The sequence below is a fragment of the Drosophila melanogaster genome, chromosome 3R, assembly GCF_000001215.4.
Source record: "Drosophila melanogaster chromosome 3R".
In the NCBI taxonomy this organism is placed as follows: Eukaryota; Metazoa; Arthropoda; class Insecta; order Diptera; family Drosophilidae; genus Drosophila; species Drosophila melanogaster.
The window spans coordinates 21,334,308-21,360,092 of record NT_033777.3 but is presented as its reverse complement, the minus strand read 5'-3'; the positions used below and the strand labels follow the sequence as shown (position 1 = coordinate 21,360,092).

Genomic DNA, 25,785 nt, shown 5'->3' with positions numbered 1-25,785 from the left:
GCAAAATCATTTATATTTATTTATCAGTCGAAGGGATTAGCAGGAAAAAATGTGTAAGGGATCGCTTCTGTAATATTAGAATACATGTTCTCATAGTAATAGTGCTTCTTCTTGCCTTGATACACCATCGATTGTTGAGCTATGAGCTTACATTTATGGAATTTTTCAGATATAAGACAATGCGAATTCTGAAAATAAAAAAAATATAGCAAGAATATCAGTAAAATATAGATATGTAAAAATAAAATACGTTACGATTCAAACACAGTTAACAGCCGATAACCGATAGCTTCGCTAACAGCACTGCTTGTGCTGCTGTTGGCACGCCATTTTTGTTGTAGTTGTTATTTTTTCGCCGTGTTGTGTTCGCTGAGTTTTTGTTTTTTGTCAAACAAATTGCAAGTCTATAGTTAACAAAAGGTGTTGTGGCTTAAATGTGGCTAACTGCAGCATGCATATTAATGTCCGAAGTTTACAATATGTGAATTATCCTGCGAAAATGCAGCGAGTAAGTGCGTGTGGCCCTGCGCGTATGTATGTGCGTCTGTGTGTGTGCACCGATTGTCATCTTTGTTGTTGTTGGTGTCTCAAAAAGGAATCCCTCCAAAAAAGTACCAAAAAGGATGATGTTCTATTTGAATTTAATGTGAACTAGTGTTTTTAGTGATATTTAGTGATTTTTCTGCTCTGGTAGTTGTTGAATTAATGTGGAAAGTGCTTTATGCCCCAGGTGAGTCCACCTTGCTACCAATCAACCCTTCTTGACCACAAAAGGGATGTCTAGCCAAACACTAGAATATTAGACTATCAATCGACTTGTAGCCAGTTAAAGGCAAACTAGCTACAGCCTTCTACAAATGATAAAAATAAGCGGCTATAAATAGTAAGAGTGTATCGGGAATTGCCTGCAATAAATAGTTTACTCAGCACCTCAAACTTCCATGTGTTTTTCTCTGGGCTATACCTTTTTATTTTCAAACCACCCGGGTAATAAAGTCAGTTTCCTTGGATCCTCCATTACAGGTCAGTTCATCGGGGATATTCCGCGTGGCCAGTGGATTGATAAGCATGAGTACTTCTTCCTGAAAAACCAGAAGCAGGGTTTTAACCTGGTATTCAATGGATACATGTACAAGAAGGAGGCCAGTTTCCGGGCCACGGTCAATTGGATCTGTTCCGACGGAAATGGCAAGCGTTTGAACGAGAACAAGTGCTCCGCGAGGGCCATCACCAAGTTCGACGGAGGGATCAAGCTGGGGAAGAATGCCCACAATCATCCGCCGCGCTTTTTGGGTGGCAAGGTGCCCGCTAAACTAATGCCCAAGGATGCTTTTTATCCGCAATATTAAATGAGATTACATAAACCCGAAAGAATGTCATTTGTCCAAAAGATTATACCCAGTTGCATGCATTACCTACCATAAGCTCATTAAACTCATGTGGCAGCAGTCATTTCATCATCATACCATCTTCATCTTCGTCTTCATCCTCTTCAGCAAAAGACCAGAACAAGGGCGTCCTCTTGAAGCGCACCGCTCAGGGCGAGTTCCTGGTGGTCAACGGGAAGTCTTACAAAAAAACCCGCGCCATGCAGTACCGCACCTACTTCCATTGCTTGACCAGGAACTGCCCGACCTACTACGTCCTCGTGGAGCTGAGCCGACGACCTCGACTCACCAGGCATCATGAGCACGCCCAGCACTGTCTGCAGTGCTATTAGGATGTAGGATGTGTATGTAGTCATAGGCCGAATCCGCAATGTACAATATACCGAATACCATTTTACCATTAAAGCAATCCCAAGTGTTTTATTTCCTTTTCTGAACTAATAATTCCCCCTAATCCAATCATCACGCACAACTAACGAGGAAAACTCTTCTTATTGTAGCCAAATTCGACTACCAGATCAGCGTGGATGTGGGCGAGGCCACTATGCAGCTGGCCAACGCCTCGTCCGCCGGAGTGGTCAACAGCAACTCTCCCTTCTTCATCGTCAGCAAGTACGGCACCAAGCAGATCATGCTCAAGCAACACACCTTCAATCGTCACATCTGCCGGGACGACGTCACCTATTGGCGCTGCAGCCAGGTAATTGGATAAAACTATACATTCGAAAAAACGTTTTTGTTTTAAATTCTCCTTAAAATATTGAGAAAATATAACTAATCTAGTTACTACTTAATCTTAGTCGAGAGCAAGATAAGTAGAGCCTACTTTTCTGAGTTGAAGACAGCTGTAATTAATTGTTAGTTATTTCGTAAAGTTAATTGCATTCCTTTCACAGTTTAAGCCAAATCTACACCAAAAATGTATTTATTGTGGTTCTACTTTTAGTTCGCAGTGTTGCGATGTCGTGCGCGGCTCAAGACCAAATTGGATACACTCACCATCCTGAACAGCGAGCACAACCATGAAGTTATCACTAAGGCGCGAAAGTACGGCTCCCTGAAGCGACAGCGGGCGGAAGCCGAGGCGGCAGCCCGGGCGGAGCGTCGTCAGGACCCATTGGAAACGGCCGCCACTTCAGCGCCGGCAACAACGACATAGCGCACTAGTCTTAAGTCCAAGTGTAAAATATTGCATCACCTCAACACTCGTCTGACTTAATAAAAATCAAGTTAGCTAAGTTTCTCGCTCTTCATGCGTCTCTTTGACCTCTAGCTTTAGATCTGCGTCGCACTCCTCCACCAGTTTGTACTAACCAAGTGTGTATATTTTCTATTCACAGGTTCTGTTGCGTACTACTCGTACATCACCGGTTTTCGAGGGAGCCGAAAACTTAAGATCGGAGAGTTCTCCTTCACTCGAAACAAGACCTCGGGATTGAAAACTTATTGGTCTTGCGCTCGAGCGGGTGTTCACAAATGCAAGGCCCGTGTAGTCACCGCGCAAGACCACGATGTGACTATCAAATGCGGACAACATAACCATCCGCCCTACTAAAGAATCATATTAAAACCGGCCGACTTTGGATCATTGTATAGAATCAATTTATAGCTTATTTATTGTAGAATACAAATCTTGAAAATCGAAAAACCGTATTTTGTAAAATTTACACTTTAACAGTTTTTGCAGTAGTAGACTTTACACTTAAGCTAACTCAAAGCTAATTTGTTTCTTACAGTATGCGATGATCTGGATGACATGAAGGGCGCCATCAAGCACAGCCTACTCACTTTTATTCGGGGACAGCGCGGCTGCAAACTGCTGGCCTTTAATGGCCACAACTACGTGCGAAACCGTCGCAGTAACCTGAAGACCTACTGGATATGCTCCAAAAAGGTGAGATAAAATTTAATTAACCCCAAAGAAAACTAAGCGACCTATGAAATTATGACTCTTGTGACAGTTTCAGACAGAAATTAGCTAGTTCCTATCTTTCTTCCAGGGAAGCACGAAATGCAATGCTCGGGTGGTCACCAATGTAGTTGAAGGTGTGCACAAAATAGTACTGGAATCGTGCCATCACACCTGCCTGAACACGGAGCGAAAAAAGCGGCTTTCAGTAACAAACGTTGTGGGGAAAGCGCGAAGCAAGTCGGAAAAGTCTGTATCCACGGGCTTCATAAAGGAGGAGGGTGACGAGGATTTAACACTGGAGCTAAGGACGCTCAACTTAAGCATCGAGGACCTTAACAACCTGCAATGAATCGAGACTCAAAATCTAGCCATAGCTTGCGAACTAGAAGTAGACTATTTATATGTGAATCTAAAATAAACTCTTTGTCTTGTTTATTTAAGCAGAAATGTCCTATATGATTTAAAGAAACTAACTGTATGTGCATGTGTGTGAATGATTGCGTTGCCTTTAACTAATTCTGCCTGTTTTTCTATGTTTTAGTGACATTTGATGTGTTAACGGATCCCATCGTAAAACCCGATCAACACCAGCTGATGAAGCGCGTTCGTTTGTCCAAATCCATGGAGGGCGTGCACTACGTTCGCACTCCGGCCGGGAATGTCGTTCTGCACTGTGGGGAGCATCGTTACCTGCGGAATGCCGCCTATAAGGACAAGGTCTACTGGAAGTGCAGCAAGTGGCGCAAGCAATGCCGCTCCCGCGTCATCACTCACATCTTGCCGAATGGCCAATCCCGCTACGCAGTCAGTGGCGTGCATAATCATCCATAGATCAAAGAGCATTCAGAAGTCTGAATCGGGACACATACATAGCTGTATAGATTAGGCAGCTTTTTGTACAGAATGATGTAGTAAACGAAATTGAACCGAAATCCATTTCTAGTTTTGCGCAATAACACCTTTTAATTTGTCAGATCTTAAGCTTGATATATAAACAGGCTTAGGATTATTTTGCAGAAGATAGTATTTATTAAGGTAAGGTGAGTGTGTTGCAATTGACTTGTTTAAAACTTTACTTATGTTTATGAATAGACCAACCTCTTGTTTTATTTTACTGTACCTAAATATATATTTTTTTTATAAATCTTTATTCCGCAATGCGGTGTTGTTTTTCTTTTAATTTTTTTAAATATGTATAACATTTTGCATTCACACTAATTTGTTTTATTTTTCAGATTTAGGTGAACTCAATCCTAGCAACCTGGCTGACTTTGGTAACGAGAGCTTCTTGCCCAAAACCAAGGGTAAACGGCCACAGAATGTTCGCTGTGGACTGGCGCCCGATCAGAAGTGCGTCCGCACCCTGGACGACTGGGATCGCATCCGGTATGATCGGACCAGGAGCGGCGATGTTCTGGTCTACGACGGATATCGTTATGATCGACGAGCCAACTACAACGATATCATATATTGGGGGTGTGCCAAAAAGCGACTAAGCTGCAACGTCTACATGATTACCCACAAAAACAAACCCACATATGTAGCCATTTCAGGCGTGCACAACCATTTGTAGACGTGTATACATTGCTGTATTACCAATAAACTTACAATTCTTCGTTTAAAACCTAGTTTAGTAGTTATACACAAGTGATAAGACACTCCCAAGTTTATGGTTATTCTAATTATCTGCTTAATCCTTTTAGAACTGGCTGTCTTCGGCACTGGACAGCGGGGAAGAACCGTGCTGCTCTTCCAAAACGAGAAGTTCGTTAAGAACCGATGTTCCGCCTCTCGTACTTATTGGATATGCTCGAAAAAGGTAAGTTAAACTACAAGATTTTGCTGAAAATCATAGAATTCAGGTTTTGTATAAGAGAAATCATTAAGATAAAGTCTGCTCATCATTTTTCGTGTTGTGCTAAGAATATTATAGTATATTCCTTGATTTTTTAATTAAATATATGTATACGTTTAATATGCATAGTTAAAGAAACAAGAGTTTATAATTAATAGATTTCTAAAAAAGAGAATTTCAAGAAGCACAGAGACTCCTTGTTATAAACTAAAGTAACGACGTATTCCTTTGTCCCACCAACAGGATGTGACGGTCTGCAGGGCTCGTGTCGTGACCGCGGTGGACAAAAACTCACAGGAGCGAATCATCAAATGCACCTACGAGCATGATCACAGCCGGAAATTCCCTAGCAATAACGTAAACCTGCCTGTGCTCATAAAAAGGGAGAAGGCCCTATCTCTGGATGCGTCATAGGCTTACATTTAAGTGCACATTGTCAAAACCATAAGACATCTAACAATCCACTTTTAAATAAATGACTGCTTTTAATTTTAAACGAAATTTACGACGAACTACATCTGTTTCCATAAGAATAGACCTACGCTTTTGACGTAGCACTTGTTCACGAATTCCCAAACTAATCCAGACTTTCTATTTCATTCACAGCATTTCACATTGACTTCGCGGACTCCAAGAAGAACGGCGGCAAGTTGCTGGTGATCAATGGCTTCCGCTTCTTCCGAAACAAGAAGCGCGGTCATCTGCAGTACTGGAAATGCCGAAATTATTACAAGGAGCGTTGCCCTGCCATCGCCATCCACGACGAGTCCACTCTCATCCTGCGACTTTGTCACCAGCACCAGCACACGGAAAGCAACGACATTGAGATCAAGCCTCTGCCCGGCTCAGAAACAAAGTTAGCGGAATCCGCAGAGGATGAGGCACAAGCGGAACCCGAGGCTGAGTTGGATAATGAAACCGATCCGGATACGAATCATGAGCCTGCCCGTGTACCTCCTCTCATAATGGAGCCGCCGCCACTCCTTGAAATAAAATCGAAACTTAGAAACCAGGACTTCTAGCTGCAATAAGATACTGCTAAGCACCTAGTCCATAAGCATGTAGAATATTTGTATTAAAGCGAAGCAATGTCAAATGTTTTTTAATACCTTTAAGTATCTATCTCAACCAATTCAATTGCCTTAGCTTAAGAAATTAGAACAAGTTACTAAATTCATTCTTCTGTATTCGGGTTTCTTTCAGAATTCGATTACGGACATGGACAGTATCGCGGTAACAATCCGCAGATTCAGTTCTCCGTGTCCAAACGTGGCGGGCAGCTCCTGTGGCTCGATGGGATGAAGTTCTTCCGCAACAACATAAACCGCACGAATTTGTACTGGCGCTGCCATTGGTATTATCGGCATACCAAGTGCCCAGTGCTAATTTGCATGAGCAAGACAAATAGCAACGACTTCCGGCAGATCCACGATCACTGCCACATTCGACCGAAGCGCAAAGAAAACTCTGGCACGGGAGACGGTCCCAAAATAAGGACTCCTGTGGTGTCCAACGTGAGGAGTCTTCCTCAGAGCATGGCGCACATGTTCGATATGTAATTTAAGAGTCTTTCGCAGAAACATGTTAATAAAACAAAAAGAAAAATATGAGACACCTAAATAATTGTCCAATTTATTGAATGTATACTTGTATTACCCAACACTTTCGACCACATCTAATACCATCTTTCTTTATTGCAGTTGTTCTGGCCAACGACGAGGTGCCCAATCCGGAAGATGTGCTGGTTTTTTTTACGCAATCGCTGCGCGGTCGCCCCGCCATCATGGCCAATGGCATTCGCTTTCTGATCATGAGCGAGAACAAAAAGAAGATCCTGTGGCGATGCAGCTCGATGGCCACCAAGAAGCTCAAGTGTCCTGCACGCATCACCATGTTAAAGGAGACGCCGCCCAAGTTCATCATCAACAAGGCGGAACACCTGCACGCCGAGCTCAAGCGGAACAAGTACAGCTCCAGCAAGGCGCAAACGCTAAGGGATCCGCACCAAATGGCCACCAAATTGGACTGCGAGATGGAGGGAGCTGGCGGCGTCAGCTTCGATCTGCACGAGGAGGAGCTCAATGAACTTACTCACGACGTTTAGGGATACTGTAGTTGGAATAAGGTGTACTTTAGAGACGAGCGACAGTGGAGCATTCAATCATTATAAATAAAAAGAAAATACATTGATTGGCAAAACTTTTTTATTAGCTTCTTTGCCATTTGCCATTTGCCATTTGCCATTGCTTGTGTCTACATTAGGTAACCCATACTAACCTTTTACATTTCCACTCTTTTTAGAAAAACAATTCGAGTACGTTGTCAGCCAGAAGGGCCACGTGCTGCTGTTGCACAAGAAGTTCCCCTTCATCCGAGAGAAGTGCATAAATGGAAAAACCTACTGGCGCTGCACACAGTACACCACAAAGACCAAGTGCCATGGTCGGCTCCATGTGCTAAACGGAAAAATAGTGCACATCAAAACGCACAATCATTCACCACTCGACCAGGAGCGAAAGCAGTACATGAAGCTGCAATTGAATAATGTGTGAACCATCTTTTGGCTATGGTTATGAATTCCAAACAGTTTTGATTTTGTAATGCTGAAGGGAGATATCTTATAGTTTTGATAAACCCTAAATAAAACCTATACCTTAGAGCTGTGCTAGTGCTCTGCTTTCCATAATTGTAGTTAAGTGAAAGGAAAACATTTATTAATTAATTTTGATCAACTCGTTTATGTACATAAGAAAATGGATAAATGGACATATTTATTCATTTTCATAGACTTAGTTATTATAAGCATACAACTACGAAAATAATTTAAAACTGAGTTGCTGTAACGTTGAACGAAAGTTTTTAGTACGTTTGATTTTCTCAATTAAAACCCTAAAAAACAACCTGAAAGTGTGCGTAATAATTGTATTGTAACTTTTATCATGTAATTATAAACTTATGTAAAACATAATCCATTCAAGCCTAATCCTATATTTTTAATACTCACTTAACTTTGTGTGTATATATCATTAACACTTATGCTTTCCTTTGCAGGTACCTCACATTTGGCCACTTTTAGTTGCACCCGGAAGAAAAAGCGTAAGCTGGTAATCGACAGACATGAGTTTGTCATGGATCGGAAGCTGAAGAGCAGCATCAACTGGCGGTGTGCCAGGTATCGAAGTTCGAACTGCAAGGTCAGGGCCACCACCCACGTGCAGAAGAATGGACTGGAGGTGTACCGACTGAAATATGCGAAGCACTCGCACCTGTGACCTAAGAAAACATACAAATACCTGTTGAATAAATCTTAAAGCATTTTTATACAATAAATCATTATTAATCAAGTTAAAGCTTAGCAGGTGCTGAACAAAATTTCAATGGAGCTTAACTTTAGTGGTATTTTAGGGCTGTGAATGTATTCCATTAATTGGATTTTTAATATCATAGTAAAGTTGCAAAAACCAAATAGAAATAAAAGTGCGTGTAAGATATGTAGACTATTAAATACCCCTAAAGTTGTAAATCTTTACCTAACATTCATTTGATCTTTTACTTATAGATATAATACGCAAGCGAGGTATAATGATTGTCAAGGGCACCAAAGGAAAGCCCAAACTGCTGATGGGCGGCTACGAGTGAGTCTGTCGTATTATTAATATTATAAATAATATAATATAAAATTTTACCATTCCAGGTATTATCGCAACAATTCGCGGGGCTCCAAAACGTATTGGCTTTGTGCTCGGAATCGATACATGCGCTGCGCTGCTCGAATTATCACGTGCTCGGTGACTGGGGAGCTGATTATCAAGAACCAGCAACACAACCACGACACACTCAACCAGCCCAAAACTGAAATAAAGGAGAAACCACTGTCCTCTAGCCTTAAGTCTAAAGATCCCGAGCATTAGCCAATGCACCCCGCTCCATTCTGCTTCAAAGTCAACTCGATGTACCCATCTTATTTATACTCTATCTACATATAAGGGTAAAGCAATTTATTTTAGTTCGTTTAGACTAATGACATGTATGTGTTTAGGTATCGCGTGTATTAGTTAAGACCTTGCTACAAAGTTATCAAGTGCATGCCTTAAACTTTTATTTTAGTTTTAAAAGGATAACGGTATGTTAAAATAATAAAATAGGATTTGCATTTTTAGGAACCAATTTATTATATGCAAATAAGCGCGATACCTATGTATGTAAATGCGCATCTAGTGTTATGTCCTTGGGTGTATACCCATGTATCCAATAGGCACCCCAAGCTAATTTTTCTTTAGCTTTTTTACAGTTTATTATTTATTTAGCGTATAAGAATTAATGTCTCAGAGTTGCAACTTTCTAGTTTAATACTCCCAGGTATTTTTTTTAAATTAGAATTCTAAGGTGTATTTTGTGGGACTCTATCAAAAATTCTCTTTTAGGTATTAAATAACAATAATGAATCAACTTTTTTGATCCATTACCTATCATCTATGCTACTTTTCAAAAATCCCCTATTCCGTGCAAGTCAATACTACGTAAAAAGAATTTAAAATTCCTTGTTCGACTGGATTTCATTCTTTATAAAAACCGTATGAAGTGATTGAGTATGGGAATTGGAGCTTTACAAGGCCACGAAAAACTGTTTTATAAACAGATACATTCTTTATTGGTTCAACGACCCTTTGTTGCATGGCCAGCTCTCAAATTGATACCGCACACAATGACGGGCCTGCTAATTTCTTAAGTAAACTTTGTGGGTCTTGTTTATACAAATCGAGTTTCAAGCAAAGAGTGCGAAGTGTGGAATGACAAGAAAGCTGATTCAGCTTTCGGGCCACTTGAAATGTGTCCCTAAGTGAGGCATATTAATCTGCTATTGAACGCATTCGTTTGCATTCAGACAGTGGCTACAAAAAGTTGCCTCTTACTTCAGAAAAATAAATAAAACGACGTTCAACTTTTACGGTGCCATATTTTTACCTTGCAATGTGTATCTAGTGCGTTTTTAATAGTAAAAACATATGTTTACATTGTTGAAATGCAATATTTTGAAAATCTATTGTGTTTGAAAAGTTGTATTCAGCTACCTCGGGAAGCTTGAGCATCGAATATATTACTTAGCTCTTGTAGTATATCCAAAAGTAGAAAAAATAATTAAAAATGAATGCTTAAATTGCAGAATAATGTTTCAAATGAATGCGCCAATCGCAGTCGTTTTGCTGAGATAAGATGAATGGTTCGAGTCCGCGCCAAATATCTGTGAGATTGCAGCAGTGCTGCGCTGCGGTCATACTGCAGCGGTGAGATACAATCCCTCGGAGGCGAATTCGTTTACCGTACCGTATCGAAAAAGTTATATTCTCTCTCGAAAACCCGAAGCGAGCGGACGTGCAGCGCGTGCCGCGTAGAAACAGATACACAGCCCATAGATACAATTTCCCTTGGCTCGTTTCGTAGGTGGTGTGTATTGCAGCAGAAGCATCAGCGAACGAGCAAAAGCGTCTCTGCGTGTGAGAGCGTTTCGGTGAAAATTAAATAAAACAAAGAGCCAAGTGAAAATCGGTTCGAATCGCCAATTGCCCAGCGATTCATTGGGAAAATCAGAGGGATAAGAACAGGCATTAGGAAATAGTGTGTGTTGTTTGGTGTACTGCAGATTGAAAAACCGCTGCGCGCGTGTGTGCTTTGTGTGCGTGTGATTCGGCCGATGCGTTTTGCCTAATATCAATAAGAAGTGCAAAAAATACAACTTTGTCTGCTGGAAAAGTATCTAAACCCAATTATTCGCCGAAGAGCATTCGTTTTAATTCGATTGACACAGCGAGTGGGCGAGAGGGAGAGGGGCGACTTGAGCGAGGTAATATAACTGTGCAAATGGTGGTGGAGCTGTGAGCAGCAGCGACAACAACAAATGTAGCGCCGCCGCTCAGATCTCTTCGCCGCTTTGCTTTTGCGCAGAGAACCTCGGCGAATTGCTGCGAATTCGCCGCAGCTGTGTGTTTGGAAACACCTTGCTCCAATATTTTAACACCCCCCGCCCGCCGCACCATCGTCGGAAATATCCGATTTTGCACGACCATCGCTGTTTCAGTCTCAGTTTCGGTTCGCTTCGTGCGCTTTCTGCTGCCCTGCAGCGGAAAATTCAACGAAAATTCACTGGGCAGCTTGCAGAAACTCCCAAAAAAAAGGAAACGGAGGAGCAGCGAAAAGGAAAACCGAAAACGGGTTGCGATTCTTGCACTTACCAATGCTGGTTGGCTGCGTTCCGCACGCGATTTCCTCTGTTGCTGCATTTTCATCCAAATTTAATCCCAAGACAACGACAACAAGAAGAACGGGTAAAACCAGGAGAACGGCAAGAAGAAGAGCCCCAGCACAAGGTGAAGAAGAAGAGCCAGCTCCAACATTGTCGCCGCGACGTCAGCGTCGCTGCAGCACCGCAGCTTCATCAGCTAGCCATGAACTACAACTACAACAACAGCTACAACTACAACTACATCTGCAGCACCACCAGCCCCAATAACAACAGAAGCAGAAACAACAAAAGCAGAGAACAGGTTTGTACACACAAAAAATTTGGTTATTTCTAATATGCCCCATTGGTTATTCGGCTTTTCCAATTGGACCTAAGCTCCAAGCGGTGTCTAACGGTTCTTTTTGAAATGTATCTATAAGATGCCTGAAAACTGCATCTTTTAATATTAACCTTATGTCAGTTGTATCAATTCAATGGTTTCTTATTCAGTATCAGTTTTTTCAAAACCAAAGAGGTTTTTTGTGTGAAAATTTATCGTTGAAATTTACTTAATTTGAGTATTACTAATGACCTTTACAATTTCCTCTAAGAGGCAACATGAAATGCTAGCTCCTTGATTTTTACAACGTTTCATATCTCCCCTTTCTGGCTACTGGTTTTTAAATATTTTATGCGACTGCATTTCATACTATGCACTATTACAACTTTACTGAAAATAACTTGTCATATTTATTATTTTACAACTTCACTTTGGATTTTATTGTGCTTAAGATCTTATCTGCGAATATTCTGTATGGACCTTTAAGATTGGGTTTTTCTCAGTGCACCGACTCGCCGTCGTTGCTCTCCACTCGCTCGCTTATTCATAACTTTTTTGGTTATAGATTTTTGTCACCCCAACCCCTAAAACTGGCGACCCAACCTCATCCGATGTCCCCCTCCGCTCGTCCCCTCGGCACACCCCCCACGTAGCGCCATCATCCTTCAGTTGCTCACATGCTCGACTGTTTCAGTTTTTCAATTATTAATGGTGGCCATTAGTGCGCGCGCCGTTCGACCGCCCCGCCCCCTTTGGCTGGCCGCCCCTTTGCGGGTGTCGTGTAGACGCTTTTTTTCCTTATCGGACAAATTGTGTTTGTCTGAAAAGTTCAATGAGGTGCGCACTGCAATTGCACTAGCCCCACACCCGTGCACCTTTTTCCCTGACCAGCCGTCATATTTATGCTATCGACATTTAGATAAAAATCATGTTGGTGCCGATGTACATTACATGCATGGCTTTTCCAGATATCAGATACCAGAATGCCGATTGAGCAGCCCGCAGCACGGCGGAAATGTATTGCATTAGGGGAATTACTCCGGGACGGAACGGGACGCAACTCCGGAGTTGTTGATTAATTCAGCTCGAGGTGCGTGTGGGTTTGGAATGGGTAGTTGGGTAGCTGGGTAGTTGTTTGCCCGATGTGAAAATTCTCTATTTATATTTATTGCTCAGTTCGTTGCTCTGGGGCGAGATAAGAAATGCCTCTGAGTCATTCGGTTGAATAAGGATTTACGTATTTCGCAGGAAGCTTTGTGCGAAAGTTGACAAACGGACGATAAGTTGTGAAAGGTATGTAGCTGTTGGGGTTTGCGACAAAGCAGATGTGTCACCTAAACAGGGGTAAAGCAACGATAAAAGTGTCATAAATATGTACTCACACCTACTACTAACATCTGCTCCAATTATCTTGGGTAGGAACTGGGCACATTTGAACATTGATCATCGAGATAAAATGCGGCGAGCAAACAGAGCGTCTTTTCTAATCTCATTTTCAGGTATATTATATCTAAATAAGATAACTGCATTGAATCGGAACATTATTTTATTCGGGTTGTATGCATCCAGATAACTCAAAAGTGCATATATTATAAGCTGTGTAGATCGAGTTGGAATTACACAATAAAGTATTTACCTTTTAAATAGAGTCTGTTTCCCGTCCTGACTGACGATTAACTCGAATAAAAAGGTCTTACTGTAAAAGCCTTCTTATGTCAAAAATAGGGGACTTGACTGATTTATATGTTTAACATTTGGTTATTTTTGATAATTAATGGCGGCATTGGAACAAACTAATAGACTACTGGAGACTGGATTATTTCCCTAACGAGTAGTTAAATAAGAATTCTGGCATTATCGATCAATTAGTGCAAAGTGTGTTCTGCTTAATTGTTTAGCTCCCCTTATAGAAGCCCACGTGGGGTTAAGAATATGCCTGTGTTATTATCCCATCTAAGTCGCACTTAACTCCCAACGCCCACCCTTAGGACCCTTAGAAGTCCAGGACACATGTGTCCATAATAGACCGTGGCATGAGCCAAGGCCATCATTTACCCAGGGCCAGACGACCAGGCCACCTGAAAAACCAATAAAGTCATTTCATACACATTAACCTAACCGAAAAGGAGAGGGCATCACGCAACCGCTAAGGGTACAGAGTCCATTTGATAATTGCAAGGAGGTGTATCTGGTTTTTGGACCATGCGCATCTTTCAAACTCTTTGTCAAGCTCCACAATCAACTCCCGGCCAAAATCCACCTCATCCCAGCCCATTCGCACCCGGCAAACACATGCGAATCGCTGCTCGGTCACATATGTTGCCCAAAGTGATTATTTTCACTAAAAATAAACGAAATTAATGATTGATGAAGTGAGACAAGGGAGCGAACGCATCCATTCCATTCCATTCACATTCGCACTCGCCCCTCTGGAAAACTTTGAACGACCGTCAACACCAGCAGGCAACCCCAGACGCAGTTTTCCAATTTCAATTCCGATTCGGATTCGGATTCGGGTTCGACATCGCCCGGCATCCTAGAACCAGTTCCCAATGAGAACAACAAGAAAACAAAGAGCATGGCAAACGTAATGAGAAATAAGCCGTCACATAAAAGAAAAGTGTCTTTTAATTGAAACCAGGTGAAGGAGATGGCTTGGACCATGGCAATCGCAATCGGAATCGGAATCGGGGCGGCCTGTGTGCCTCGCCAGTCTCTCTTTGTGCCCATGCCGCTGTCGCAACCAGACGGAAATCATAAAAATGTTGCATAAAAATATTTTTTATGTGTGCTGCTGCTGCTTCTGCTTCTGCTTCTGCTGCTATAGCGTCTGCGTCTTTTGGCCTGGTGAAAATAATAATAAAATGGGAATAAAATAAAGCAAGTAGAGGCGGAACGGAACGAAACGGACCCGGCCGGGTGCCGTGCCACACATTTCGTTTATATTTACTTGACAAGTTTTTGCACTGCGTCGGGACGTCTCCGTCTTCTTCTGTCTTTGTGTCTGTGCCAGGGATACACTCGAGAAAATAGTAAATTTCCTTATTTGAACATATTGAATTTGCAAAATATTTGATTTCAAGTGCAAGTAATCTGCAAGTGCCAGAATTTAGTCACACTCGCTGCAAAACTTCGATACCGCGTTTTGTTCCCTGTACGCGGGCGCCACATATGGTAAACTCATTTCTATCTAGTGAATAGATAAAGTGTTCGCAATAGCACCTATTTCGAGTGTCTTGTTTTTTCGAGTGTGGAGCTCCTGCTTTCTGGTCGGGACCAGTGTCTTGGGTTGCCCGTTTGCCATTTTCGGCGGAGCTATGCAACGGCGCTCCACGTCATCAACAACATCATCAGTGTGTTTTGGGGACTGGGGCTTGGCTGTGTGGCCTGTTTTATAGTCCAAACGTGATAGCGAAATGTGCCCGTCTTCTGGCTCCTCTCGATGCCTCCTGCCCGCTGGAGCACCCTCCTGCTGTGCATTTTCGTGCACTTCGAGGCTGGAGCTGTGGGTCTTGGCAGTTTCCTTGGGAGGGGTGCGCCTCGGAAAAATAAATTAATGGAAAACATGCAAACATAAATTCTCTTTAGCTGTCAGGTGTTTCACATTTTAAACGTAAATTATAAATAAGCAAAGTAAAATTATAATTCCGCCTAAATGTTTTATTTGCCACCGTCTGCTGTCATTCTGCCACCAAACACCCCCTCCCACCCAACGTTATTTTCCGTTTTGGACATATTTGTCTTCTTGTGGCACATTTCTTTTGTGGCATTTTCATTCGCTTTATGTGTGTGTGTTTGGGAGAATTAATTTTATTCAAATTAATGACGAAGCTTATAATTGGCCCCGTTTTTTTGGTCTCAGGTCTCTTCATTTTTAAATAAAGACACTCCAATCTGTGGATGGCAACATAGTCATCTCTGGCAACAGCTTCACCTCCATCTCCATCTCCACCTCCGTTTCCCTCGTCATCGTCATCTTCATATCCAGCATCTCTGGAGGAAGGGGATGCTCTGGCTTTTTAAGAGCATTTGACATGACTTGGGCTTCATTTTCCATTCGATGCGCCGCCGCCTTCACTTTGATTATGACGTGAAGTTGGCCAAGTGCAAATACTTTGCTGGTACTTTTTAATTAACTTAATTAGCATAGATGATGGGCTAAGAGCAGCGCTTACACAACATCAAAATTGCATTATGCCTCACAAGCTGGTCCGCCGGCTTGGTGTTCGTTCCGGGGAATCCCCCCATTTTGATTTAGATTCTTTCGAGCATGCTGAATTTCTAAAAACCTTTATGACATAATAAATGACACATAGCCTGGCGACTTGGTAGTAGCGGTAGCTGGGAAAAGCTTTTCATTCCTCCAGCCTACTCAAGTTATGTGAATGTAGCTTTCATGAAGTGAGGAACCTAGGTGTACTCTCTTATAATCGATTTTGTAAGGTACGGAAGTAGGTAAAATCACACACGTAAGGAAGAAATATACATGATTATATTCAAGAAAATACAAAGGTTGTTTAATGCAGTCTATAACATCTTGTAGAAAGGTTCAGTAAAAACAATAAAGCTATTTAAGTTATCTTGAACAAATTACTCGCATTCCCATTCTTTGAAAACAAACGAAACTAAATTAACTAAAAAATAACCCGAATAGACTTCTGCAGTGCCAATCAAATTGATGAATTGAAATTTGTCAAAAGAGTTTTGCTCTGACCATCATTCCGAACCAATTAAGTTTCCATCAATGGAAAAATAATCATCTTTCTAGCAAAGCATGCATGCGATATGGGGATTACAGTACCGAACTGAAGGTCTCCACGCACATGCCAAGAATCCGAAAATCCGAAACCTCCTCAAGTGGTTTTTCTCTAGTAGAGTTTCCCCATGCTGGAGGCGCTAAATGCAGGAAAAGATTATAACGGAGGAAATGCTGGCAATGGGGGCGATGCAGACATTCTTGGGAACACACATAAATCGATGCGTATAAATTGGGGCCTAATTTTTTTATAGCGCGTGATTTTTGATTTACGAATCGTTGGAAGTTTTATTTCGATTGCAGTGTCGGTTTCCCAGCGCCCATATTTATTTTTATTGCTTTTTAATGCGCCGCCGAGGAAGTTTTATTTATATGTATACGAGCAACTGTTTTGGTGCGTGTTGGAAGGCCGAACAATGAATCTTGTGGGATTATTTGTGTACGCCAGTGCTGGGGTGAAGCTTTATTTTAAATTCAAATTCGCCACCACCTTATATCATATTTACTTGGCTCAGCCAGCTTGTTTGTGCTTTATAATAATAAAATATTCCACTCTTGTCTCCGTCCCCACAGGACACGCAGCAGCAGCAGCATCAGCAGCAGCATCAGCAGCCACATCAGCAACCAATGCAGGCGGCACTGAGGACGGCGAGCTTTAGCTCCAGCTCCAGCTCCAACGCCAGCAGCTCCACGTCCACATCCAAGACGAGAGCAGGAATAACGTCGTTAATCTATTTACCGCCTTTCTGCTATCCATGTAAGCATGTGCCTGCGGCCGGCACCACGACTCGGAGTCGAAGTCAGACTTTGAGCCCTGGCAGCGGGAGTTGCCGGGACAGCAGCTGCTGTTGTCCGCCCGGCTGGGAACATAAAAATTATGATAAACATGCTTCAGCGGCGACGTTGACACCAGCAACGGCGGCAGTAGGAGCAGCAGGAGCAGGAGGAACAACAACTGCAACGGCAAGCATCATCACCACAACAGGACCCGCAGCGGCAACAATGTCCTCCTCGTGGTCTGGTGAATTCCTGCTGCCGGGTATTCAGTTACCCGTGGCCGCAGCGGGGCATAGCTGCACCGATCTCCGGCAGACGTCGCAATTAGTTATGCCCACTGTTGCTAGCGGGGATGTGGTGGCGGCAGTGGACGCAGAAGGCGGCGTCTTGGAATGCGGCAAGCGATGCTGGCGACGTGAGCGAATCCGGCGCGAAGGACCAAGTCATGCGTCTGCGGCGTCGCTGGCCCAGGTAAATCCAATCAGCACAAGCAAAAGCACCAGCATCAGCACTAGCCCAGCAACAATAGATGGAGCATCGGGAGCAGGAGCAGTGGTTACGACAACCGCTCACAATTCGCAAACAACGACAAAAACAACGGCAAGGGGCACAACTGGTGCTGCATTGCCGCATGATGAAGAGAATGAGAATGATGAATGTAGGTGCTTTAACTATAACGGTGATATTAGTCTGGATCGGCGGGGCGAGGCCGCGGAACTTTCCGGCATTACGTGGCTGATGTTCTTGTGGCAGCATCTGCTGCCGGGCAACGGAAACAACACCCCCACACTCATCCGCACCCACACCCACACCCACGAATCCAGCTTCCCAGCGGGGACGACAACGAAAACAGCAAGGAGCAGGAGCTGCGCCATGACGTCGACAAAAAGTTGGCTGCGACCGCTGCTAATGCTGCTCTTGGCCACGTCCGTCAGCGGCTGGGGCGGTCGACAAGATGGTGAGTAGCGGCGAGCCCCCGTCGATAAGTAGCGCTATGATAAGAATTTATAATTTCACTTGGCGCGCCAAGAAAGTGCCGCAGCAACTTTGGCCCCAGGACCCCAGTATCCTTACCCCAAACCCCAATTTCATTTAATTTTTGTGGCATAATTTGTACTCGCAACAGAGCGACAGCTGGCGGCTCATCCCTCTCCCTCCTCCCGCATCCCATTCGAGTCGCCCCATCCACACCCAGGGCCACCCCCTCTTTTGGTCATGCTCAATTGAATCCATAAGTAGTTTGTGACCGCAGATCTGCGTTGGTATAATGCGTTTCAACTGTTTCTCCGTGAACGAATTCACCCAGAAAAAAACAAAAACAACGAAAAAAAAAAAAATAGCACATAACAGAGCAGAGCAGAAAAACAATGAAAACAACAAGCAACAGCCGCTCCGGCAACAGCAACATGCAATGGCAAATTGTACGGAAATTGCCCGAAACAAACAGCCAGCAACCGCCGACCACCGACCACCGACCGACCGCTGACCATAATTCACTCAAGTTAGACAAAAGCATTTTGGTTGCCCCGCCCCTAATTCTCCATCACCCCCGCCACCCTCACGGACTACGCCATCACAGCTGTCCCTGTCCCTCTGCGAAGCGAAAGTCCAATATTCTACATCCAGACCGAGGCCCAAAAACGCAAATGAGTCTCGCAGGCAGAAGCGTCATGCTCTTTGAGCTCGACATAGCCGGATAGCAGGAATAAGTGTTTGTCTGTTCGCTAGGGGTGCGTATTGCCAGTCAATAGGGGTGGTCCAGTAATGTGCCTGGGCTCCCCTAAATGTACCCCTGCCCTAGCCGTAGGTCTATCCCTAAGCCCATCGACCACTTCTTCCCAAGCGCCCAACGAACGAGCTCTTCAAGTTGCGCACACCCATAAGTGTGGGCAACATAATTGGGTTAAGGAGTTGTTAGCGCGTTGAAGTCGTCATTATAGATCATCGTGGATGGATAAGATAAGTGCACGTTGCTGCGATAGGAAATTGCTTGTCATAACAGGAACCACAAATGACGGAGTGGTGCATAATTAATATCGTGTTAAATATTCCCGCTGTCAATCTTAATTGAATACTGTGGGAAAAGCAATGGCCGATAATTTCGATCCTGATTCGAAATTATTACTTTCATTACAGAAGTTTAAGACTTTAGATCCCTTAAAAAAAACGATACCATAAAGACAGCTGTAATAGAATGAATATTGTACAAATCTACATCATACACCCTTTTATCTCACGCAAATCAAATTACATTTTAGAGCTAGGCACTTCCAATGAGAGATTTTGTTGCCTTGGCGCTTTTCCCAGCTCCTGCATCGTGTTTAGCACGTGTATGTGTCGGAAAAGTCGCCTCAGATACCTTCTGCAGATGTCACAGATCCCCGAGATTTATTTTGATTAATGCACCTGATTACTGTCGCTTTATGGGGATCCATTGTGAGGAGCAACTCTTTGAGCATATGTATTTTATTTTGTGCTTTTGCCATTTCCCCATTTCCCTTTGTTGTTGCCTAAGCTTCCTCATTCCCCACCCCCAACCCCCCACTCCGTGCGCTTCTTGCTGAGCCACTCTAATCCAAACGAAAAACACACCGAAAATATATCTGAAAAGCCCCGTGCCCGCTTTTCGCGTCCGTCATTTCAACTGTCTATACGCATTTGTACGCTTGTCAGTCAGTCGGTCGTGGTCTATGTCGTATATTTGCTTTCAGCTTGTATTTACTTAAGCTTGTCCTGCAGCATATTTTTCAGGGGTAGCGAATTAAGGGCGGAGGGCAACGACGCCTCGTTGCTGCGGCAGCAACAATGGCCCAGCTCGCTGCGGCACTCAGGCAAAAGTATTGAATCATGTTGGAATATTATTCACGGTACTTGAAATTGGCGAAACAATTATTCGTCGGCGGGGGGTGGTTTTCGGGCTTCGAGTTTCGAGTTTCGGCTTTTTGCGTTTTCGGGACCACGTTCCGGGTTCGCTCCCGGTTCCGGAGCCCCGTGGCTCCGGACTTTCGTTCGGGGCGGTGGCTGCCCGGCAAAGTATGCTACACTTTTCGCACAACAGGCAGCCCGCTGTGCGTATGGGCCGCATTATGACAGCCAGGCGAATGCGAGTGCGGCCCGTAAAAAGCACAAGTCATTGGACGGCACACACACACACACACACATACACGAGCGCTCATATATTGTGTAAGTGTATGACTGGCTATAGCCAGATATATATGTTCGACTTTAGTCGGAGGTCTGAGCAGCGGCTCAGTTGGGGCTCAGAGTTCAGAGCGCTGCGCTGATCCTGCGCATGAGTACCTTTTGTTTGCCGCAAATGTAAAAACAAAAAGCAGAAAAAGCTGAAAAAGTGGAATCAACAAGGAACAAGTAGAATAAAAGAAAGGAAAGGAATAATAAAATAAAATGTGTATCGCTGTAAGTACGGCCTGCGAGTGTGAGTGTGGCACCGTGTTGCCCTGCCGTTGTAGTTCTTGCAGTTACAGCACTTAAAAAAATGGGTAACAGCTAACAATAAATGTCGTGAAAAGAATGTAGAAAAATATTTGAAAAAAAACAAAAGTAGAATTAAATGGTCCAAGATTAATATATTGGCCATTTTTAATAGATTTAAGCTTATAAAGATTTTTGAACATAGTTAGAATAATTTAACAGCAGTAACATAAGCTTACTTTAATTGAAATTATAAGATAATATGCAAACAGTTAGGTAGAGTTGGAACATCCACATCCAGAAGGTTATTTTTTATTAAAATATCTAGCTATATTTGCTTCCTTAGTGTTTTTTTTTGCCTGCACATCGACTCTGTGCCTTGGGTTGTGTTTCTGTTTCTGGCTCGAGTGCGCACATTCGTCTCTCCTTGCGAGTTTTCTGTATTTGAATGCGTAGCCCGAACTCGGACCGTCCTCCAGCACCATCTCCATCTCCATCTGCGACTTGCCAGTTCCGAGTTGGCCTCACCCACCGCCCATCGGCATCAGGACTGGCATCTCCATCTCCGCTACTGCCACCGTCCCTGCTCCTGTTCCCGTTCCCGTTCCCGTTCCCTTTCCTTTTCCCGGTTCTGGCCACCACCCTTATCCCAACTTGCAGCTCCCTGCTGCCGCTGCCACTGCCGCCGCTTCCACTGCCAATCGTGCCCAAACATTAAGCTATATGTGTGGCTCAGAGGGTGGTTTTACCATTTTCTATATGTATCCGTGTGCGGGTCTATACCCATTGTATGGGATATAGTACTTATTGCCTGTGTGTGCGAGTGTGGCATGCCGTTAGCTAACTTTCCGTTTACGTTTCTTTCTCTATACTTTGGCTTCGCCTTTCCCATTTCTCTTTGCCCTTCAGTTCAGTTCAGTTTAGTTTCTTTTTTTTTTTTTTAATATTCACAATTGCCATTTCGCTAGTTGTGCTGCCACTGTGCGATTGTGAGAGTGTGTGTGTGTGCGTATCTGTGTGCGACATTATTATTATTACGAGCAGTTTTTGGTTGCCTGGCTTGTTCAACTTATTTATGCGCCTGCCCACCCCTAAAACGACCGAATACCCTACCGAATTTCCAAGTATCCGAATATCGCACTCCTGACAGCGGGTCGTAAATTTGCGGCCCTTATGCGCACGCACTTAAATACAATCATAATAATAATTGAAACAATTTACAAATTAAAAAGCCACAAATCTTGGCACCGAAACTTGACAATACAATTAGAAGACTAGCAGTGGCAGTCGAAGAAAGTGGCCAACCGAAATCTAAATTTATCAATAAGCAAGTGCCTTTTATGTGCGCTGGCTCTCGTAAATAAATATGCCTGGAAACGCACTTTAGTGGGAAAGTTTGCGGTTGCTCTTTTATACGGCTCTTAAATGAACAATGAACGCAATTGAGGCCACATCAACCATACGACCAAATACATATGTACATGAATGTATAGCTGCTGTCCACGGGGAGGCAATTGGAATATAATATCTTAATGCATTAATGGTTAAGTCGTTTATTAATAAATTATTACTGTTTTTTGGCTTGCAGCGCCCACAAATTGCACATTTCCGGCGAGATGGGAGGGCTCCTGGTTCCTGTCCGGCTATCAGCAATCCATACACATCAAGGGCTCCCAGTTCAGCTATCGCGGCAGGTGTGCGGCCTCCGATGGTAACAAATATCTGATTGTCGACGAGTAAGTACCAACTCTCCGTCCGGGATAATCCAAAATGCCCCCCACCGCCCACGTTGGGGCCTTTGGCGTCCCGCTTCGCCCCGCTAACAATATGCTAACATCTCAACCCGATACTCGGTCCATTGACTGGCGAAATATAACGAACATTGTACCTACCATTTCGTACGTTTTTGGCACAGGCCGAGAGGAAAATGAGATGTTCTGGTTTACTTTACCCGTCCATACGTTTTTTTTGTTTTTTTGTGTTGGTCCCTTTGTCGAGGAGTGCCTATAATTGAATAAGTTCTCATTTCTGACGGAGAAGGTGTGTGTGCTCGGTAAAATGTGTTAAGGTAAGGCTGTGGACGTTCCGCGCGGGCGGGAAAACGCCAAACTAACCTCATTAAAAAGAAGCCAGTCAGCAGCACATCGGACCGAGTGGAGTGCCGGCCAAAGACAACAGCACGGGGTGAGCGACATCGGCATCGACAGCGGCAAGGAGGCGTCTTAAACTGAGGTACACCGGAAGAAAATATCAGTGGCATCTACTCTTCTCAATTGGAAATAGATTAGGTCTAGAGTGTGTGTAGTATTTTCATCACCTTATGAAGCTATAGTCATTTGAAAGCCAGTTTAAACTCTTTTTAACTAATAAAATACTTATATATGTACACACATCAGACATTCTCTGGCTTAATTGCTTTGAATTTTGATTGTGTGAGAATATTTTTCAACGATATATGTATATGATAAACTTTAATGCTTTTCCTCATTGCATACTCATACTTGATATTATTGTGTTCAAAGAAAAACTAAATACAGCATATAGCTCAAATGATTCAAAAGAAGTTGAAGTCGCGGGATTTTTCCCCAGTGTAACTCCACACTCACACTGTCGCAGGGAAACCTGTCGTCAACATTATCGCTAACGTTGTCGTTGCCGCTGTTGTTGATGTTGCCGCTGCCACTGCCGCCGCCTGCCAGCTGCTGCTCTTAACTTTTGCCTTTGAAACGGGTTTGAGTCGAGCCGAGTTTTGTTTGCCGCACCATGTCCTCCGCAATCCATCCGCACTCCATCTGCTCCGGTTGCCGGGCACTTTCTTGGAGGCAACGCGCTGCTCGTAATTCGGATGTTTGACAAGAGGCAGTCATGTACCAAGACAAAAACCACCCAGAGCCCATCTATCTCAGAGTTCCCATATACCTACAAATGTACATATGTATGTACGTGCATATATCGATTTAGAGAACCGATCCGTGCCTGTGTTTGTTAACCCCCCCTCCCCACAATCGTGTTGTAAATGCTCAGTAGCACAAGCTAAAAACTAAATCAAACTTTTTACGTGCCCCCTTATTGTGTTTTTAATTTAGAGAACTGCCTTTTTGACTACTCTGTATCTGTGTTACTCAAGCATTTCTCCTACTTAGCAGCTCTGTTTGTAGCTGCCCGTTTTCCGATGGCTTTTCATTTAAATGATACGATACGATGCGATGCGAAACGAAAACCAAAGACATTTAAGGAAAATTGCTTTTTGTCCTGCGAATTTCCATGCCATTCCTTTCGCTTTGGTCTGGAATTCCTCTTTTGTTTTCTTTCGTACGAATGTTTTTTAGCCGTAAAGAGCAATGCGAAAGACAATTAAAACCCTTTTAAGCTGCTTCCTTAATGGGGGAGAAAGAATCAGCAGTACCAAAAAGTAAAAACAAAGAAAATGCAAAACATTAAGTTTCCCAAGTGGAGTTTATTTTAAAATTTTCTGTTTTGCCATGTTTATGCTTATGAATACTTAATAAACATATGAATAATCCTACCTTTAAGCTAAGTTTTTCCGTTGTAGCTGAAATGTGAAAATGTTTTTTGATTTTTCCGCTGCCTTACATTTACTCTTTAAATAGTATTGGCCTTTTTGCTGTGCTGCTGGAGGCGAGGGCGGGTATTGTATACATATTTAATCCGTTTTTTGCCACGCCCTCTCCTCCGGCTTCCATTCATTTTGCTCTGTACAAGTTTTTGTCGTATACCAATAAATATCGTTAACATACATATGTATCGAAACCAAAACCGAGCCCCATCTATTGTATCTTACGAACTAGGAATCCAACAGAACCCCCACATTCAGCCCAACCACAATCAAATATCAAACAAACCCAAGATGAAACTGTTTATTTTGATACGTTATCTGCTTATCAGTACGAATAAATATGTATTCAGAATATTTTTACATCACTTTTCAACAACATATATTTTGTGAGTTTCTTGCGTTATTCAGTGTACGTCCTTTGAGTTCCTTTCGATGATCATTTAATTACTTCTACTCGAAATATAACATCAACTTAGTAATCGCCATTTAATCTAGTGACCAACAAAAGCGTAAGCAAAGTCGAAACACATTAAGTTACAAGTAACTCCTTTATGATCCTTAAAAGGGAGGTTCTTGTTTCGACTTTGGGACACACTTTCGGGATTATAACATAATCGGCAACAGTAAATAAAACGACATGCGAAACTAGGCAAATGGGTTTCGCTATAACACCCAGTTTACGCCCAAAATATAAGAACCTCCATATCCGAATCCATCCATTCAGACAAACTCACGGAGGGACTTGCAGAATGCCCGGTCAAAGTCTTAGACCTAGTTACCAACCACTTTATTTGTCGTTTGCGCCAAGAACCCGAAAACAAGCCAACACATCCCGCACCACCGAGTACCGAACCAAGAAATACCAATACTAATACTGATACTAATATCCAACAAGAAGTAATAAACTCGAGTATTTTGAACCACAGAACCATAATAGCATATACACAACCATATACCATATACCTTATACAATATACCATATAGAATATACGTTAAACAATGAATCATATATACCAACTACCGATACCGAATACAAAACTTTTCGTTGCAACCAAAAACTCTTTTAGGAAAGGATGTCATCGTTGCCTGGTTATCTATGAGAAGCATAAAAATGTGCTCCAATATAAAGAAAGTGAGTGCGAAGGTGATAGTATGTATATGCATCAGTCGAACCCATCTGCACTGGCGATGCGTAGCTCTAATAAACAAAGTGATCATAGGGGGGGAGCTCATCCCAATACGAACGGGCATTCAAGACTATCTTCATCGGATCAGTACATAATGAGATCCAATGACGATATGAATGATTGTAAGCATTAACTTTATATTTTTCTATATATCTCTATCTCTCTCTCTAAAATAAGTTATAAGCAAAAGCAAGCAAACTAAATGAAAATACAAGACTCTATCTCCTAACTCGCTATCTCAAAATACCAGTTATCTGTTATCATTTTAACCTATTATTACATATTTCAAAATGCTCCCTTAGTTAACCAACATGACTAACCTAACCTTATAATTTAAGCGC

At 42.9% G+C, this 25,785-nt stretch overlaps 10 protein-coding genes across 35 annotated transcripts in view.

Annotated features, from left to right (window-relative positions):
- pre-mod(mdg4)-K lies at window positions 325-4,401 on the top strand (the record flags this gene model as incomplete). 2 transcript variants are annotated; one of them, NM_001316590.1, is given in 4 exon segments in its annotated part: window positions 325-2,088; window positions 2,335-2,978; window positions 3,125-3,282; window positions 3,389-4,401. In NM_001316590.1, a coding segment is annotated over 1 exon segment (324 nt), but the record flags the coding sequence as incomplete, so codon positions are not given.
- Window positions 325-4,401, top strand: pre-mod(mdg4)-P (the record flags this gene model as incomplete). 2 transcript variants are annotated; one of them, NM_001300515.1, is given in 4 exon segments in its annotated part: window positions 325-730; window positions 1,024-2,088; window positions 2,335-3,282; window positions 3,389-4,401. In NM_001300515.1, coding segments are annotated over 2 exon segments (411 nt in total), but the record flags the coding sequence as incomplete, so codon positions are not given.
- pre-mod(mdg4)-L lies at window positions 325-4,401 on the top strand (the record flags this gene model as incomplete). Of its 2 annotated transcripts, NM_001300516.1 has the most annotated exon segments (4): window positions 325-1,732; window positions 1,889-2,088; window positions 2,335-3,282; window positions 3,389-4,401. In NM_001300516.1, a coding segment is annotated over 1 exon segment (222 nt), but the record flags the coding sequence as incomplete, so codon positions are not given.
- Window positions 325-4,401, top strand: pre-mod(mdg4)-J (the record flags this gene model as incomplete). 2 transcript variants are annotated; one of them, NM_001300519.1, is given in 5 exon segments in its annotated part: window positions 325-508; window positions 1,497-2,088; window positions 2,335-3,282; window positions 3,389-3,775; window positions 3,842-4,401. In NM_001300519.1, a coding segment is annotated over 1 exon segment (213 nt), but the record flags the coding sequence as incomplete, so codon positions are not given.
- pre-mod(mdg4)-I lies at window positions 325-4,401 on the top strand (the record flags this gene model as incomplete). Of its 2 annotated transcripts, NM_001300517.1 has the most annotated exon segments (5): window positions 325-508; window positions 1,024-2,088; window positions 2,335-2,617; window positions 2,729-3,282; window positions 3,389-4,401. In NM_001300517.1, coding segments are annotated over 2 exon segments (417 nt in total), but the record flags the coding sequence as incomplete, so codon positions are not given.
- On the top strand, window positions 325-5,648 carry pre-mod(mdg4)-B (the record flags this gene model as incomplete). 3 transcript variants are annotated; one of them, NM_001316584.1, is given in 6 exon segments in its annotated part: window positions 325-730; window positions 1,024-2,088; window positions 2,335-2,978; window positions 3,125-3,282; window positions 3,389-4,335; window positions 5,004-5,648. In NM_001316584.1, a coding segment is annotated over 1 exon segment (288 nt), but the record flags the coding sequence as incomplete, so codon positions are not given.
- pre-mod(mdg4)-G lies at window positions 325-5,648 on the top strand (the record flags this gene model as incomplete). 2 transcript variants are annotated; one of them, NM_001316586.1, is given in 6 exon segments in its annotated part: window positions 325-2,088; window positions 2,335-2,617; window positions 2,729-3,282; window positions 3,389-3,775; window positions 3,842-5,119; window positions 5,399-5,648. In NM_001316586.1, coding segments are annotated over 2 exon segments (285 nt in total), but the record flags the coding sequence as incomplete, so codon positions are not given.
- pre-mod(mdg4)-H lies at window positions 325-5,648 on the top strand (the record flags this gene model as incomplete). Of its 2 annotated transcripts, NM_001316582.1 has the most annotated exon segments (6): window positions 325-1,301; window positions 1,497-2,088; window positions 2,335-3,282; window positions 3,389-3,775; window positions 3,842-5,119; window positions 5,399-5,648. In NM_001316582.1, a coding segment is annotated over 1 exon segment (336 nt), but the record flags the coding sequence as incomplete, so codon positions are not given.
- On the top strand, window positions 325-9,247 carry mod(mdg4) (modifier of mdg4; one part of a trans-spliced gene, as the record gives it). Coding sequence (NP_732623.2) covers window positions 8,715-8,790; window positions 8,850-9,066 — 293 coding nt within the window.
- A 1,244-nt stretch (window positions 9,248-10,491) lies between these two features.
- aus (argus) overlaps window positions 10,492-25,785 on the top strand; it is a 31,302-nt gene continuing 16,008 nt past the window's right edge. For 2 of the 4 annotated variants that reach the window (NM_001300514.1, NM_001300512.1), the window contains 4 exon segments: window positions 10,492-11,697; window positions 17,045-18,206; window positions 22,269-22,416; window positions 25,325-25,389. In NM_001300514.1, the coding sequence (NP_001287443.1) occupies window positions 11,599-11,697; window positions 17,045-18,206; window positions 22,269-22,416; window positions 25,325-25,389 (1,474 nt within the window). In that variant the 5' untranslated portion in view covers window positions 10,492-11,598. 4 annotated transcript variants of the gene reach the window in all.